General features: G+C 37.4%; 2 protein-coding genes across 2 annotated transcripts in view; both read right to left on the bottom strand.

The window, feature by feature from the left end:
• Positions 1-15,675, bottom strand: part of LOC125878027 (tetraspanin-19) — a 367,072-nt gene that overhangs the window by 271,118 nt on the left and 80,279 nt on the right. The window lies entirely within an intron of this gene.
• LOC125878031 (early nodulin-like protein 1) lies at positions 1,777-3,317 on the bottom strand. The gene is made up of 2 exons (XM_049559331.1): positions 3,146-3,317; positions 1,777-2,267 (listed from the first exon to the last, which is right to left on the bottom strand). Exons 1-2 carry the CDS (start codon positions 3,315-3,317, stop codon positions 1,882-1,884), a joined length of 558 nt encoding a protein of 185 aa, XP_049415288.1. The 3' UTR covers positions 1,777-1,881.

Here is a 15,675-nt window from a genome sequence, read left to right as displayed (position 1 = left end):
ACGGCTAATTTGAATTTATTATTTTGATGGTCAAATTTATTTTTTTCACTTATTTTCTTATAATTTTTACTATAGATATCCTAAAAAAAATTATAGATATAAATACTAAATTAATTACACTAGCAAAAAAAATAGTTTTACTTTTTTTTTCATTCACACATCTTTCTTTTTATTTCTCTTATTTTACACTAAAGAATGAAAGAAAAATTGAAATAAGAATAAGAAACTCAAATAATAATAATCAAAAAAGTCAAAAAATAATTTATGTGTGAAAAAGGTCAAATATATATATAAAAAAATTAATTATTAAAATCAAAAAAATAATTTAAAATTAATTTTATCACTTTTGTAACGGTAGGGACATATCTGAGCAACTTTTTTAACGGTGAGGGCAGTGGCGGAGCTAGGATTTTTAATAAGGGGGTTCAAAATCTAAAGAAGTAAACCATGAACTAATCGAAGGGGGTTCGACATCTACTATATGTACATAAAAAATAATGTTAACCATGTATAAATAGTAATATTTTCCATTGAAGGGGTTTCGGATGAACCCCTAACTCTATGCTAGCTCCGCCCCTGGGTGAGGGGCATATGTGTGCCAATTTTGTAATGGTAGGGGACGCATATAGGGGTGTACAAAATCGAACCAAATCGCAAACTTAGTCAAACCGGTCGGACTAGTGGTTTGGTATTGAAAAAAAAAACCCGACTATATTTGGGTTGGTTTGGTTTTAACTAAAAAAAAACCAACCCGAGACCAAACCAACCCGATATTATATATATAATTTTAAAATTTTATTTTATACATAAAAATATTTACTTTGATATAATTTTTAAATATTTCTTATACTTTTTTTTATAGTTTTTATTCATTAATATATTATTTCAAGTTTGAAACTTAGAATTCTAAATGGTCCAATAAAGATTATAGTCCATAAATGTTGGTAATTATAATAAAGCTTAATCAAAATCAAATTAATACTAATGCAAAAAGAAAATCAATTCAACACTAAGAACGATAATAATATTGAATATTTGTTCTTTAGTTTTACATTGGTTTAGACAATAAAAATACATAATCTAATTTTAATTTCCTTTAATATTTAGTCATGTAACTAATACTTATTAACCTTATTTTAGCATGATTTAGTACTTTTAAATTATGATCATTTTCATTATGACTTGTTAATTTGCAATATTTGTTTTATGCAATTTCATGATTATTATTTTTGTTGGATATTTTAGTGTCATTAATCATATCATATTTTGTGTTATTTTTTTTAAGAAACACCTTAGATAGTATTTTCGTAGGACTAAAGAAATATTTGAAGTACAAGTAAATTATATGGTTGTATCAATACTTTATCGGAAAAATCCGAAACAACCCAAAAAACTAAAAAATCCAAAAAAATCCGAGATTGAAAAATCGAAGTTTTATTGGTTTGGTTTATAAATTTAAAATTCAACACAAATGATTTGCCTCTCAAAATATTTTCAAATTTACAAATTACGTTGCATCTTAAAAAATTAGAAAAATCTGACTTTGAATAAAAATATATAAAAAAAATTAAAAATTAAAAATCTCTAATTCATACACGTTTCTTTAGCAAGTATTTCATTTTTGGCACTAAAAGTCATACATATTCAGCCCACGTTTATTTAGCAAGTATTTCATTGTTGACACTAACAAGTAACATCTCATAAATAGATAAAAACACATGTTTAACCATGCATCTAAATTTAGCAAAAAATAAAAAACAAAATCAACCATAAAACTACGAATTATATCTTAATGAAAGTAATTATCATAACACAACAACTATAGAGCTTAGAGTAGCAAAACACATTAAATAAAACCAAAATTAACGCAAACTAATCAAATTACAGAAAAACAGCTGCCGCAATCAAACTGATAAAAACCCCAAACAGAACATTTGATGAGCTCACATCCACTGCAGCCGCCGATGCCGCCGGCGCCGGAGCTGGTGAAGCAGATTCCGGTGGAGGATTCGGGGTGGCCACCGGAGAACTCGCCGGCGATGGAGATTTTTGGTGATTCGGCGACATGACAACTACTAGAACCTTCTGGCCTTTCTCACAGTTATCGTCTTTTCCACTGATGAAATAAAATCGGCCATTTCTTGTAAATTTCAATCTAGAATGGCCATCTTTTAAATGATGGATTGGGCTTGTTTTGTTACATTTTAAATAGTCATCATTGTCATGGACCACCAAAACTGAATCTGACCCTTTCTTGTACTTGAATACTGCACACCAAAAAAACGAAACTTATATACACTGATAACGTAAAAAATATACAATGTAGTTACCTTAGTAAGCAATTTGGTTATATAATTATGTGTAGACCAAATTACCACTTTTAAGAAATGGACCAGTAGTTACCTTAGTAAACATTTTGGTAATCTAATTATGCGTACTACTAAATTAACACAATTAAGAAATTGACCAGTAGTTACCTTAGTAAACATTTTGGTAATATGATTAAGGTTTTACCAAATTATTCTATCAGGAGAGATTTGACAGATAATTATCTAATAAGCTATTTTTTCATCGTCATTGCATAAAATTTAAACTAAAAATAATATGTTTGTCATCCTTCATTTTTCGGGAGGAGTTAAAGAATTCTATGATAGTTTCGTTGCTTTATACGTTTGTTTGTTTTCGTTTGTGACTCAACAATATAAAAGTTTTTTTTTGCAATCCGATCAAATAAAGAGAACATTTTTTTCCATACTTTTCAAAAAATAAATATTGTTAAGAATTCTCCAACATAAAAAAAAATAAAATTGTGACGCTAAACTAAACTCTCGATAAATAAAAGAAAATTGGAGATACCCTTTATCTCGTACTCAATCTCTCGATACATAATTTAATGTTTTTGAAAAAATAATAACACAAAAATGTCACATATCAATTCGAAGTGTTACGTATAGGGTGATCTAGAATTTATAATTTATGATGTTTCTAGGATATAAAAAGTATAATGTTAATTTTGATCAATCATTTACATATATACAGAAAAAAAATTCGTATATATTAGCTGAAGTGATATATGATCTTGCTCTAGACTCACAGATCTAAATATTAAATTTAACGATGAAAAAAGAAAAGAGGAAAAGTTTACCAATAGTGTCATTGACTTGAAAGCGATTCCTTCTGGCCCAATGATCATAGGATTCAGACGGCTTTAAAACCCAACCTTCTTTATCACCAGCATAGAACGTGTAGCCTTGAGACGAACATATTAAACTCAAAAAGAACGCAAAGAAAAAGCCAACAAATGAAAGAGAATCCATGTGTATATGTAGATCCAACCTAAGAACAAAGGGAGAAATGAGAAAATTCAATTCAGAAGAAAATTATTAAAATTGCAAAATGTGTTTGAGATGAAGAAAATAGAGAATTATGTGGGGTTTAAAAGGAGGAAAAAAATAATTAATCTGCATTAATTATTATTAGGAAGGTAAATGATATTACCGTTGGATTTATGTGCAAGTATATGGAAAGTCTTAGCTGGGAATTTGTGTATTTTTATTTATCATGAATTACCTTAATTAATCAATCAATTGTTTGTTATTTTCCCATAAAAAAACGTTTTCACACACCTGGCCTTTTCATATTTGAGATTTAAAATATTTTTTGATGACAAATATTTTCCTTGTTACCAAATGGGTTGTTTGACTTACTGATTAAGTTCCGAAATTATAATTTTAGGATTATAATCTTTGAATTATAATTTATCCCACGTGTAAAGTGAAATAATATAACTTGAAGTTTGATGGAGTATTTAGGATTAAATTTATATATTTTGTTTCATTGAACGTATGGATTCAAAGATTATAATCCTAATCTTGAGACATCCTATTAATTAGCAACTGCTAAATATTATTTGAAGTATAAATTTAATCTTGAGACATCCTATTAATCAGCAACTGCTAAATATTATTAATTATAAAAAAATACATAATTGTGGTTATTTTTTTCTCTCAGACGGATTATACTCACAACACTAAAATCGAGAAAACTATTATTAGTAGAAATATTATTACTCATATAGTAAAAGCTTTAATGCATTAGCTGTCTATTTTTTTATACTACTAGTGGTAATATTAGAAGCTATTTGTGGACTTCTGCATGCATTAGCAGCCAGCAGAGGCAGAGGAAAGGAGAACGTTAAGTTCCGAGTTCGATCGAATTCAATAATTTTAATTTAAAATTTATATTAGTCCTAAAATTAATTGAATATATACAAATTAATATTAATTTAGAATATAATAACTTCTCATCATGATTTCGCCTTTTACCCTTATAAATGTCGTTGATATTCCACTTACTGAAATATTCAAGAAATTAAATAGGTTCGAAAAAATAGTCTAATTAATTGTGATAAGAACACATACTATTAGCTATAATTAATTGATAAATTATATTCTCCTCGTTTACTTTTACTTTTACTTGTTATGCTATTTTTTAGAGTTAATTTGACTAATCTAAATTGAACTAAATTAATTTAATATTTTACAAATTAGATATTCAAAAACTATATTCAAAATATTATAAGTTATAATTCTTTTCATGTTAATATAATTTAACAAAAATATATTTTATTAAAGTGATGATCAAATTCTACCTAGTTTGACTGTCAAAAAATAAAATATGGCAAGTAAAAGTCAACGAAGAAAATACAAGATACTAATGTAATGTATTTAATTGGATTGAAACTTAAATCTGCACCAAATGCAGTCAAATATTTTCCAATTGTCAACACTTAGGATTTTTTTTTCATATGAAACTTATGGAAATAAATTAATGAACTTTCTATTAAAAAATCTATGTAGAGATGAAAGCTTACTAAGCTGATTAATGTTGAAAAAATCTTCCAAGGTAAAAAGGGTTGACCAATGACCATAATGTTTCCACATATATGAGACCATCTCCAATCCATCTCTATTTTACTCTCTATTTTTTATATTTGAAGAGTAAAATAGAGAATAAATTCTCCAAGCACTCTTTATTCTTCAATTATAGAGAGGAGTTCTCCAAATTTGGAGAACTACTATTCACCTCTCTATTTTACTTTTTGATTATTTTAATATTATTTCTATTATATTACTAATTAAGTCGTTATCATTTGTAATTATTTTTTAATGTAATATAACATCTAAAAATATATTATTAACAAGTTACTACTTCGACCCAAATTAATATTTTTTCTATTTTATTTTTAAAAAAAGAAATTGTCACTTTAAATACGTAATTTAAAGTTATTTTAATATTATTTATATTATATAAGATTATTAATTAAGTCTCTAATATTTGTAATTATTTTCTAAGTAATATAACGTATAAAAACATATGATTGATAAGTATACTACTTCCCTCCCGAATTAACAATTTTTTGATTTAATTTTTTAATTTTTTTTTGTCATTTTAAATATGTAATTTAAATTGTAATTATTTTTCATTATGAAGTATGCACAAAATTTACACGATAATTCAAACAATCTACTTTTATGTTATAGTGATAAATTATTAAACTACATGTTGTGAACCCAATACTGGACAATGAAATAGTTGGGCCAAGTGATCTCGTTGAAGATTTTGGGCTCGAAAGTCAGCTACACAGAAGGAAAAGGGTGAGACAACCCAATAAGCTTTTTGAAGAATATGTTTGGCAACCTGGAGGAAACGCAAGTGTCAATAGTTGATAGGTTCTTAGAGGAATATTATTATAATAGACAGGTCTAGGCGGAGTAAGAGCATCAGAATTGATATGTCGCAACACTCTCTCCTCTCCACTATCTCTCTGTATTCCTGTCTTCATCTCCTTTCTTATAATTTTGCAGTAGTCTCTTGTTTGTAATTTCTTGGCTTCTTATTTTCAATCAAAACTCTCAATTACTTGTTATTTAGAGTTTTTGTTCACTCTATTGGTGCTTTCATTGTTGTATTCCAATGGTGGATACTAGACTCCAGAAACTTGAAGACACTCAAACAGACATGGCTAAGGAGTTGTTGGAGCTCCGTTCCACTTTCGATAACCAACACAAACTGATGCAGGAGGTCCTCTCTCAGGTGGCCTCGATTGGTTCACAATTGAAAGGTACCGGCACGAAAACCTCTCGTTCAAAATCAACCGATGTTGCTCTAATGGCAAACCCTCATGGTGGCGCGCCTATCGCACTCCGGCACAAACCGACTTCGATGGAGTTAAGTCGATTCTCCGGGGACTAGCCCGTTGCTTGGATTTTTCAGGTTGAAAGGTATTTCAATTTCTACTCTATTCTACCAGAACATCAACTATCTTTAGCTTCCTTCTATCTGGAAGGGAAAGCCCTTGAATGGTATCGGTGGCTCTTTCGAAATAAACAGTTGATTGGTTGGTCTCATTTTGCTACTAAGTTAGTCTTTCGATTTCGCAAGAAAGAGTTGGAAGATCCCGAGGGTCGCCTTGCCAAGCTCAAACAATTCTCCACCGTTGCAGATTATCAGGCACGGTTTGAATCCATAGCTGATGATACAGAGGACATTTTCGACCCTCTAATGGTTAAATTATTTTTATCTGGGCTCCGTCAAGATATTAAGACAAATGTATTGGTCCATAAGCCTACATCTCTTGATGAGGCCATCTCGTTGGCCCAAACCATAAGCAACGCCTTCAATTAGAGAGAGCCCATGACTCCAGCCCTTGCTAAGACCCAACCCTTGCTTCCAACACACAATCCAGATCAATTGTTCCTGCACGAAATAACCCCAATGCTTTGTCACGCGTTCCAGTCAAGCGACTCTCACCGACGGAGATGCAACAACGTCGAGAAAAAGGGTTGTGTTATTATTGCGATGAGAAATATACAACAAATCATAGGTGCAAAACTCTTCCCCGAATACTCCTTTTTGAAGATGATCCAGACGCCTTTTTGTCTGCAACAGAGCAACTCACCTCTGATGAAATGCTAGCAGAGGAGTTACATGCCTTAGAAAGGCAGGCTCACTTTACAATATCTTATCATGCTTTGTCTGGTGGTCACTCCCCAACTATTCTGCGTTTCAAGAGGCATGTTTGCGGGTCACCTATTGTTATATTGGTGGACGGCGGAAGTACCCATATTTTTATTCAACCTCGGATGGCAAAATTTTTGAATTTTGTAATTTCTCCTACAACCAATTTCTCAATGGTTGTGGGTAATGGTCACGTCTCTGATACGCTCAAATTACACCTCCTTACAGAAGTATAAGTGATCGTTATCAAGTAAAGAACCTAACTTGTAGGTTGGGATCGATCCCACGAGGAAAATGGTTTAGACTTTACTTTAACTAACAATTATATTCAATTAGTCAAATTATTTCCAGAAACAGGTAATAAAAGGGGGGTTGTGCTTGTGTGAAACAAATAGTAAGAACTTAATAAGTAATCAATAATCAAACTCAACTTTGGTTGTTATCAAGATAAGAGAAATAACTAGGGTATACGTGTTCCCCATAAGCTCATAATGCAGTAATTCTAGTAATAGCAATCCTTTTCTAGTGTATTACATGCAAAGTGATAAGTTAGGTATCTCTAAATCCTTGGTCCGGCATCTAGAGAATTTCACCCCGCACCTTGGTCCGGCTACGTGTGTATAATTTACTAACCCTTACCTTTACCTCATATTAGACATCATAATCGATGTTTGGCTTAGTTATTACTTCGCACCAATCGACACTAGCCTATTAGATAGTATCACACTAAATCTATGTTGATAATTCTTTTCTTGTTAATTACCTCCTTGGTCCGGCAAGTAGTAACAAGGCGAGTTCTAACGTTGGCCACCGTTAAAAAGACTTCTAAACGAAAGAATTATCAATGCATGCAAAATACTAGTCAAGAATTGCTTATTTACTATTCATACTTTGTTAATTGATCATGGTTCCCACAACCCTAGTTGTGGATTTAGTTACTCATATTAGCAAGAACACAATTCATAATTGTAGATGGAGAAATCATGAACTTACGTAAAGAGAATAATAAACCCAGAAAATTAACTTGAATTGCAAAGCCAAAATCTTCAAAACGAACTTGGGAAATCAATAATTGCTAGGGTTGCAAATTAATCTCCAAAGTTACAAAGCAAAAATAGAATAATAGTGTCTAACCCCCAAAAACGAGGTTTACATGTCCTATTTATAGAAAACAAATCCTAAATAAAAAAGGAAACAAATTAAGGAAAGTTTTGTTCAGGTACGCGTCTTCGATCCACGAGACTGACTTACGGACCGTCGATTGATCTACGGTCCGTAAGTCCCTTCCGTCACTCGGGACTTAGAAAATATTTCAGCATCCAACAATCAGCTTCTCTGAAGCAAACGACGGACCAGCAGCACGGACCGTAGATCGACCTACGGTCCGTCAATCCCTTCCGTAGCTCCATACTTAGCATCTTCAAAAATCAGGTACTGGAACCCTCGCAGTCTCACTCTACGGATCAACAGTACGGTCCGTAGATCAATCTACGGACCGTCAATGGGCACCGTGGTTCCACACTTGGTCAGATTTCCCTGATTTGTCCTCAACACATTCCTGCTGATCTACGGTCATCACCTACGGACCGTGAATGGACCTACGGTCCGTAGATGACCTCCGTGGATGCCTTTTTCTGCATTTCCTTCAGCTGTCTCTAAACTTCCGCGCCTGAACACCTTTCCTGCAAAACATGATAAAACACATAAAAACCAATATAAAAAGGCCCTAGACACACACAACTTGTAAGTGAAATGTATTAGAAATACCGTAAACTCACGGTATATCAACACCCTCAACTTAAATTCGTTGTTTGTCCTCAAGCGACGCACTAGAACTCTAAACGACACTTGTATAGAAGCAATCATTTCTAACTCAAGCAATCACATGGCTCTCTACCTCCTCATTGTTCGGGTGCACATTCGTTCTCTTAGACTCGACAAGCCAACTCATGTGGATCACATCATGACACAGACCAACCAATTGACACACAATAGACACCTTCTCACTGTCACCCAGGTACCAACTTTCCAACGATGTAACTAGTGCCCTTACTTCAAACGAAATCCTCTTTTCGCAAAAATTTAATTTCATTCATGGTACAAGGATTTATTCAACACTCACGCTCAGAAGTAATTTCAAATACAGTTAGTGCTTACTGCCATAAGCTTGCCTTTATTTTCACTGCTTAGACTCTCCAAACTAGACTCTAGGATCACTATAGGACTTTATTGGCTTGTAACGTAGGCTCAGGGTCAGGTGTGGTACATTTGGGTACTGCTTAGTAACTTTTTGCCCTCCTTGTCATTACACTAGACTTTTAACCTCTTTTTGCCCTTTTTTTGTCATATTATTGCTTTACCTTCTTTCCCTTGATTCTTTTCAACCACGGATGTGACTTTAGACTTTGTAGCTCATTTTCCTTTTATTTTATTGTTCCTTTTTCTTTTAACAAGTCACATCCTTTCATCACGTTTTCCCCTTCTTTTTTTATTTTTATTTTTATTTTATTTTTCCACTTTTTTCATACCCATTTTTCTTTCAGTTTCCTCTTTCATAGCCACCCTCAACTTATGGATTTTCCGTTAGTTGAGGTGCATAATACCCGATGTCAGGTCAGGGCCAAGATTGAAGTTACTTTTTACATTAGCCACCCTCAACTTAGGCTTTTGGCCTAAGTCAAAGTGCACATGTCCAAAGAGGGACCGGGGCCAACATAGTAGATTATGGGAAAGTGAGTTCGGGGTTTTAGAAAGAAATGGTTTATTTTTAGGCTCAATGTTGGATCAAAGGGGACAGCTATTTCATTTGGTTGAATCCTTCTAGGCAATTTGTGGATTTTTCAGAACAATGGCCTATGATCACTTCCTATCCTCTCGATTGAATTGTCTTAGCAGGACTAACCGGGCAAGTTCTAGTTTTGCACAAAAATCATTTGAACAGTCAATGATTCTCACCCACTCTTGACACATAGTTTCATTATCAGATTATCAGATTACCCAGTTCAAGTTTCAGGTCTAGTCATGTCATAAAGTCGATTGTTACTATGTCATACTCAGAGCCAACACAATCAACTAATCGTAGCTTACTTCTAGCATACAACCCAGAATCTGACGGGTATCATTTTTTTTATAAGCCATCATGCTTCATTCTGATCATGCTTCTACACATACAATCCTAAGACATGCCGGTTCAACAAAAATTAAACAATCTTTTAGGGGAAAAAAACACAGGCAAGAAAACCCCAAGAGAGGATTCATGAGTTGGGTTACTCAGACTTCACCCTATCACTCACAATCCATTTACCCCACCCCCAACAAAAATAGATGCAATTGTCCACAATGCATACATAGACAGTAAAAGAAAATGGATTTGGGTGAAGCAAACCTGTGGCGCAAAGCGCCGGCGAATCATCAACAAGCAGGGGGGTTCGATTTCCCGGAGCCCTCTGGAACACACCCACCTCAGCAATCCTAGCACTCTCAGTAGTGCTCTCTATCAACTGTTCCGCACCATCAGTGGTGCTCACAACGCCCATCAAAACAGGCTGAACCTCTACAACTGGGGCAGAGCTCGATGTCCCTGCAGCTCTCTCACGCACCCTCTGCTGGCGCAACTCTTCGTCCGCAATCGAAGCCCTCCTAGCCTCCTTCTCCTGCCGACACTGTCTTTCTTGAGCCTTCTCTTTCTCCGTGTGATGAGAGCGGTGCCGCTTTCCCTTGGCATGTGTCAGTGCAGGCCCCTCCTCGGTGATGCCACTGAATAGAGCATCTAACACTGTATCATTAGCCAGCGCAGTAGGGGCAGCCTGAGGCTCAACTGAAGGTGCAGCAAGAATGACATCAACGTCAGTCCGGAGGCTGGCTATGTCAGCCTGCAAAGCAGATAAGTCTGTGGCCGGAGCTGATCGCTCGAGGACTCGCAACTCAAAGGCGTCAAGCCGCTTATTAACAGTTAGGACCTTACGGTCCATCATCCCCTCCATCCTGCGCTCCATTCTGGCCTCTGACTCGGCGATGGACTTTTGCATCCATGGCTAGATGTGATGCAACAGGGTGGCCATCTGAGCTTCTAATTTCTGGACTCTGGCCAAAGGGACCACAGTAGCTCCTAACTGCGGTGTGGACCGGGAAGAGCTAGGAGCCATACTAGCTGCCTAAGGTGAGGAGCCCGGAACAGTGTCGGTGTGATCAGGGATGCTACGGTCATCACCCTGTGCCTACCCCACTGTGTCTGCAAGATCGGCACCCAAAGGAGGTACCTCAACCTAAAGCTCTCTGCGTTGTGCTGCCACATTTGCGTCATCCCGAATAAGGCCGATGTCCAATGCCCCTGTAGGGTGGACTAACTTGTCGCAATGCCAGATTGGCACCCCAGAGTCCGTGCACAAATGAGAAATCAGACATGGGAAGGGGTAAGTGGTGGAGGTCCTGAAAGCTATCTCGTGAATCTCTGCCAGCAGCATGCGGGCAAAGTCGATCTCTACTCCTGCTACCAATGCTGCAACCATCACCGCTCTGTCCCACGTGACTTGATTGTCCGCTTTTGTAGGCGATACTCTGTTACGCACCAGCAGCCAGAAGAACTTGGCCACAAAATTTAACGTGGCCTTCCGAATGCCCAATCGTGGAGCAGCGGCCCATTCCGCCCGCTCGCCATCCGCAGCAATGTACCTGGCCAGCCATAGTATAACAGTCTTTCGCTGCTCAATATTCCTCTGAAAAGCGTCACTCCACACGATGTCCCAGCGATAATCAAACTCTGAAGTGTTAGGGGACAAAGAGTGGCCCGTGGTAGGACCATAGAGAAAACGGCTAATGGTGGCGGGTGATATGTCCACCGGACACCCTCGAACCAAGATGGAAGTGAGCGGAGCCTGAACTAGTGGCTTTGACTGCTAGGAAATGAAATCGCGGAGAGTGGCCGCATAAGAAGCATAGAACTCCCGTACAATCTCCTCGCTATACGTCCCTGGGTCTCATGTCATCCAGTCACACTTGTGAAGGTTGAACAACCTGTGAATATCTGGAACAGTGTGCAAGCTCCCCGTGAGGACTCTGCGCTCCTATGTGATTCGTCGGGCCATCTTTTGTTTGTCATTGACCATCTTAGCATCCCGATAGATCTGCCATTGACCCTCTACGCACCACTTATTCAGCTCGCCGGCTACAAGAGTGGGCTCATCATTCTGTGGTGCAGGTATGGACTCTGAGCTAGTTGTCTCGTCAGACAAGGCTGCTTGGTAATTTTCTCCAGACCCTGTGGATGATTTGGCATTGGACCATGTAGCATGGACAGACTCTGATTGTGAAGAGTGAGCAGACTGGGAGCCTGAGGCATGGGTAGACTCAGACCCGGACATAGGTCCCTCTGAACTGGAAGCAGCCCCAGTTGGTGACCGAATCAGTGTGTGCTCCTCATCAGACTGGGAGACAGTGACTACGTCAGGGAGCATGCAGCGCGAGAAGTCAAAGGGTTGAGAGGCACATATGCTGGGTTCAGAGTCGTTGTCGGTGTCCTCATCAATCAACCAAAAACTAGGGGTAACAGATTTGGACTAGCCCCGTTTTGAGTAGGTGACCATCTTTTTGGGTGCCATCGTACCTGCGGGAACGATACTAGTGCTAAAGCTAACCATATGCAGCAAAAGAAACTTTAGAATTGGTAACGACCCTAAACTAAGTCCACAAAAAAAAAATTGACAGATGCTATAGTGGTCATCCACGGAGGAGACCTACGGTCCGTAGACTGATCTACGGTCCGTGGATCTCTTCAGTGGATCAGGGGGCCTGACATATAGGTCGCAGATGGAAACCACGGAATTGCAGAATGGTCCGTAGATGGACCTACGGACCGTAGTCCACCTCCGTGGTTTTACACTTGATGAAAATTTTCAGGTGCATCCAATTATGAACCCCATCTACGGTCCGTAGACGGGGTATCGTGAAAGCCATCAGTGCCAGGTATCATACATTTTTGACCTTTTATTTCAATATTAACACAACCTCATCATGCATTTACAAATTTAAATTATGCTAGTTCGTCATTCTTAAGATTCCGACCGATTATTATACCCAACAATTTAGACTACATGTGGAACCCTAAGTCGAAACTAGCATATAGTATTTACGATCACATACACTAATGCTATACAATCACTATCTATTGTTCCAAGGGCATTGTAATATTCAAGTTGATCATGCACTTTCATCTAACAATTACCCAAGGTCAAGACCCAACTCCCGACTCTCTATATTCAATCTATGAATCGAAATTCAAAGTGAGGGGAAAGTCTATTACCTTACAAGCAACAAGGAGTGGGGTGATTGCGTGATGATACTATGCTTAACAAGACCAAAGAGTCACCTCTTCGTTACTAACCAAACACCGGACCCTTTTTATTAGATTATGGGATGGGTTGTTTTTGGTATGGAAGGGATTTTGGAAATTTATGGAAGGGAGGATATTATGTGGTAGTTATGGAGTGATTTGGGGAGTTTAAAGAGTGGGTGAAATGATTTTGGGAGTAATGGAGGGAATGGAAATGGATTGAAACATGGGGGCTTTTAAGTAATGGGGGTTTGGGTCGGGTCGGACAACTTTAGGGTTTGGACTCACGAAACCCCGTCTACGGTCCGTAAGTCGATCTACGGTCCGTAGATAGGGACCGTAGATCACTATTATACTTAGACAAATTTAGGGACTTACCTGGGATCTACGGATACCATTGACGGTCCGTGGAACAATCGACGGGCCGTCGATTGGATCCGTAGACCTCTGCAGCAGTCCATTTTCTGCAGATTCATTGTGTGGTGTACCTGGACATGTAGCAACCAATAGACTATTATTTTTTAACATTTCCTGGACACTTTTTAGACACGGACCCTATATTAATTCTAGCCAACACTAAGAACTAAAACACTGAAGCACCTACCTACATTGATACAAAGACGCAAGTAATCAAAGAAAGCTAAACTACTAAATGGAAAACAGAACCCTATCGTTGGCCAGATTGTACATCTTGGGTTACCTCCCAAGCAGCGCTTGATTTAACGTCACGGCACGACCCATGTGTCTTGATTACTCAGACTTCATCAAGATTGTAGGCCTCAATCACTTCTTGCACAGTTTCAGCATTTCCCAGATAGATCTTGATCCTTTGCCCGTTCACCACAAACCTTGTTCCATCCTTATTTTCAAGCTCAACCGCTCCATGCGAGAGAACTTTTGTGAGCAAAAATAGCCCGGTCCACTTGGACTTGAGTTTGCCTGGAAATAGGCGCAACCTAGAGTTGAATAGCAGGACACGATCACCAACCACAAATTCTCGCTTTTCAATTTTTTGATCATGATACCTTTTCATCTTCTCTTTGTATAAGACTGAACTTTCATAAGCTTTTAGGTGAAACTCATCAAGCACGTTCAAGTCATTCATCCTTTGATTAAATGTAGTGCCCCAATTCAAATTTAACTTCTTCATTGCCCACATAGCCTTGTGCTCTAGCTCTACTGGTAAATCGCAAGACTTCCCATATACAAGTTGGTAAGGCGACATACCTATGGGGGGTCTTGTATGCAGTGCGATATGCCCATAGAGCATCATCAAGCTTCCTTGACCAATCCATTCGATTGGCGTTCACAGTTTTCGCCAATATCTGCTTTATTTCTCTGTTGGACACTTCAACTTGACCGCTAGTCTGTGGATGATAAGGAGTGGCTACATTGTGATGGACACCATATTTCTCAAATAGTGCCTTGAACAACTTATTACAAAAGTGAGAGCCTCCATCGCTAATAATAGCCCTCGGTGTACCAAATTTGGAGAAAATATTCTTTTTCAAGAATGCGGTGACACTTTTACCTTCGTTGTTGGAGAGCGCTACTGCTTCCACCCACTTCGATACATAATTAACCGCAACAAGAACATACTTCATCTCATATGAACTCACAAATGGACCCATAAAATCAATGCCCCATACATCAAACAATTCGATCACCAATATAGGATTCATAGGGAGCTCTTTCCTCTTTGAAATCCCTTCATCTCTTTGGCAACGATCACAAGACTTGACGAAATCATGAGCATCTTGGTGGATGGTAGGCCAATAGTATCCACACTGCAAAATCTTATGTGCAATCCGAATACCACTATGATGCCCACCAACGGGCGATGAATGACATGCTTCAAGTACACTCAACATTTCAACCTCAGGCACACATCGACGAATAATCCCATCAGCACAACTACGATACAATAAGGTTCATCCCAAAAGAATTTCTTCACATCATGCATAAACTTTCTCCTTTGGTGAAAAGACAAATCGGGTGGCACAATATCGCTTGCCAGATAATTAGCAAAGTCTGCGAACCAAAGAATCAAATCATTAGAAGCAACCAATACCTGTTCATCTGAAAAAACATCATTAATTTCAGCCCTATCTCCAAACTTTAGCATGGCCTCCTCCTCTAATCTGGACAAGTGGTCGGCAACTTGATTTTCGGTTCCCTTTTTATCTTTTACCACAAAATCAAACTCTTGCAGCAACAATACCCATCTAATCAATCGTGGTTTTGCATCCTTTTTCGCCATCAAATACCTCAATGCAGAATGGTCAGTATGCTCGATGACCTTAGTACCAAGCAAGTAGGAACGAAAT

This window comes from Solanum stenotomum, chromosome 9 (genome assembly GCF_019186545.1).
Source record: "Solanum stenotomum isolate F172 chromosome 9, ASM1918654v1, whole genome shotgun sequence".
NCBI classification, from domain to species: Eukaryota; Viridiplantae; Streptophyta; class Magnoliopsida; order Solanales; family Solanaceae; genus Solanum; species Solanum stenotomum.
The sequence above is the reverse complement of the archived record's forward strand: the minus strand, read 5'-3'. Positions and strand labels throughout refer to the sequence as shown.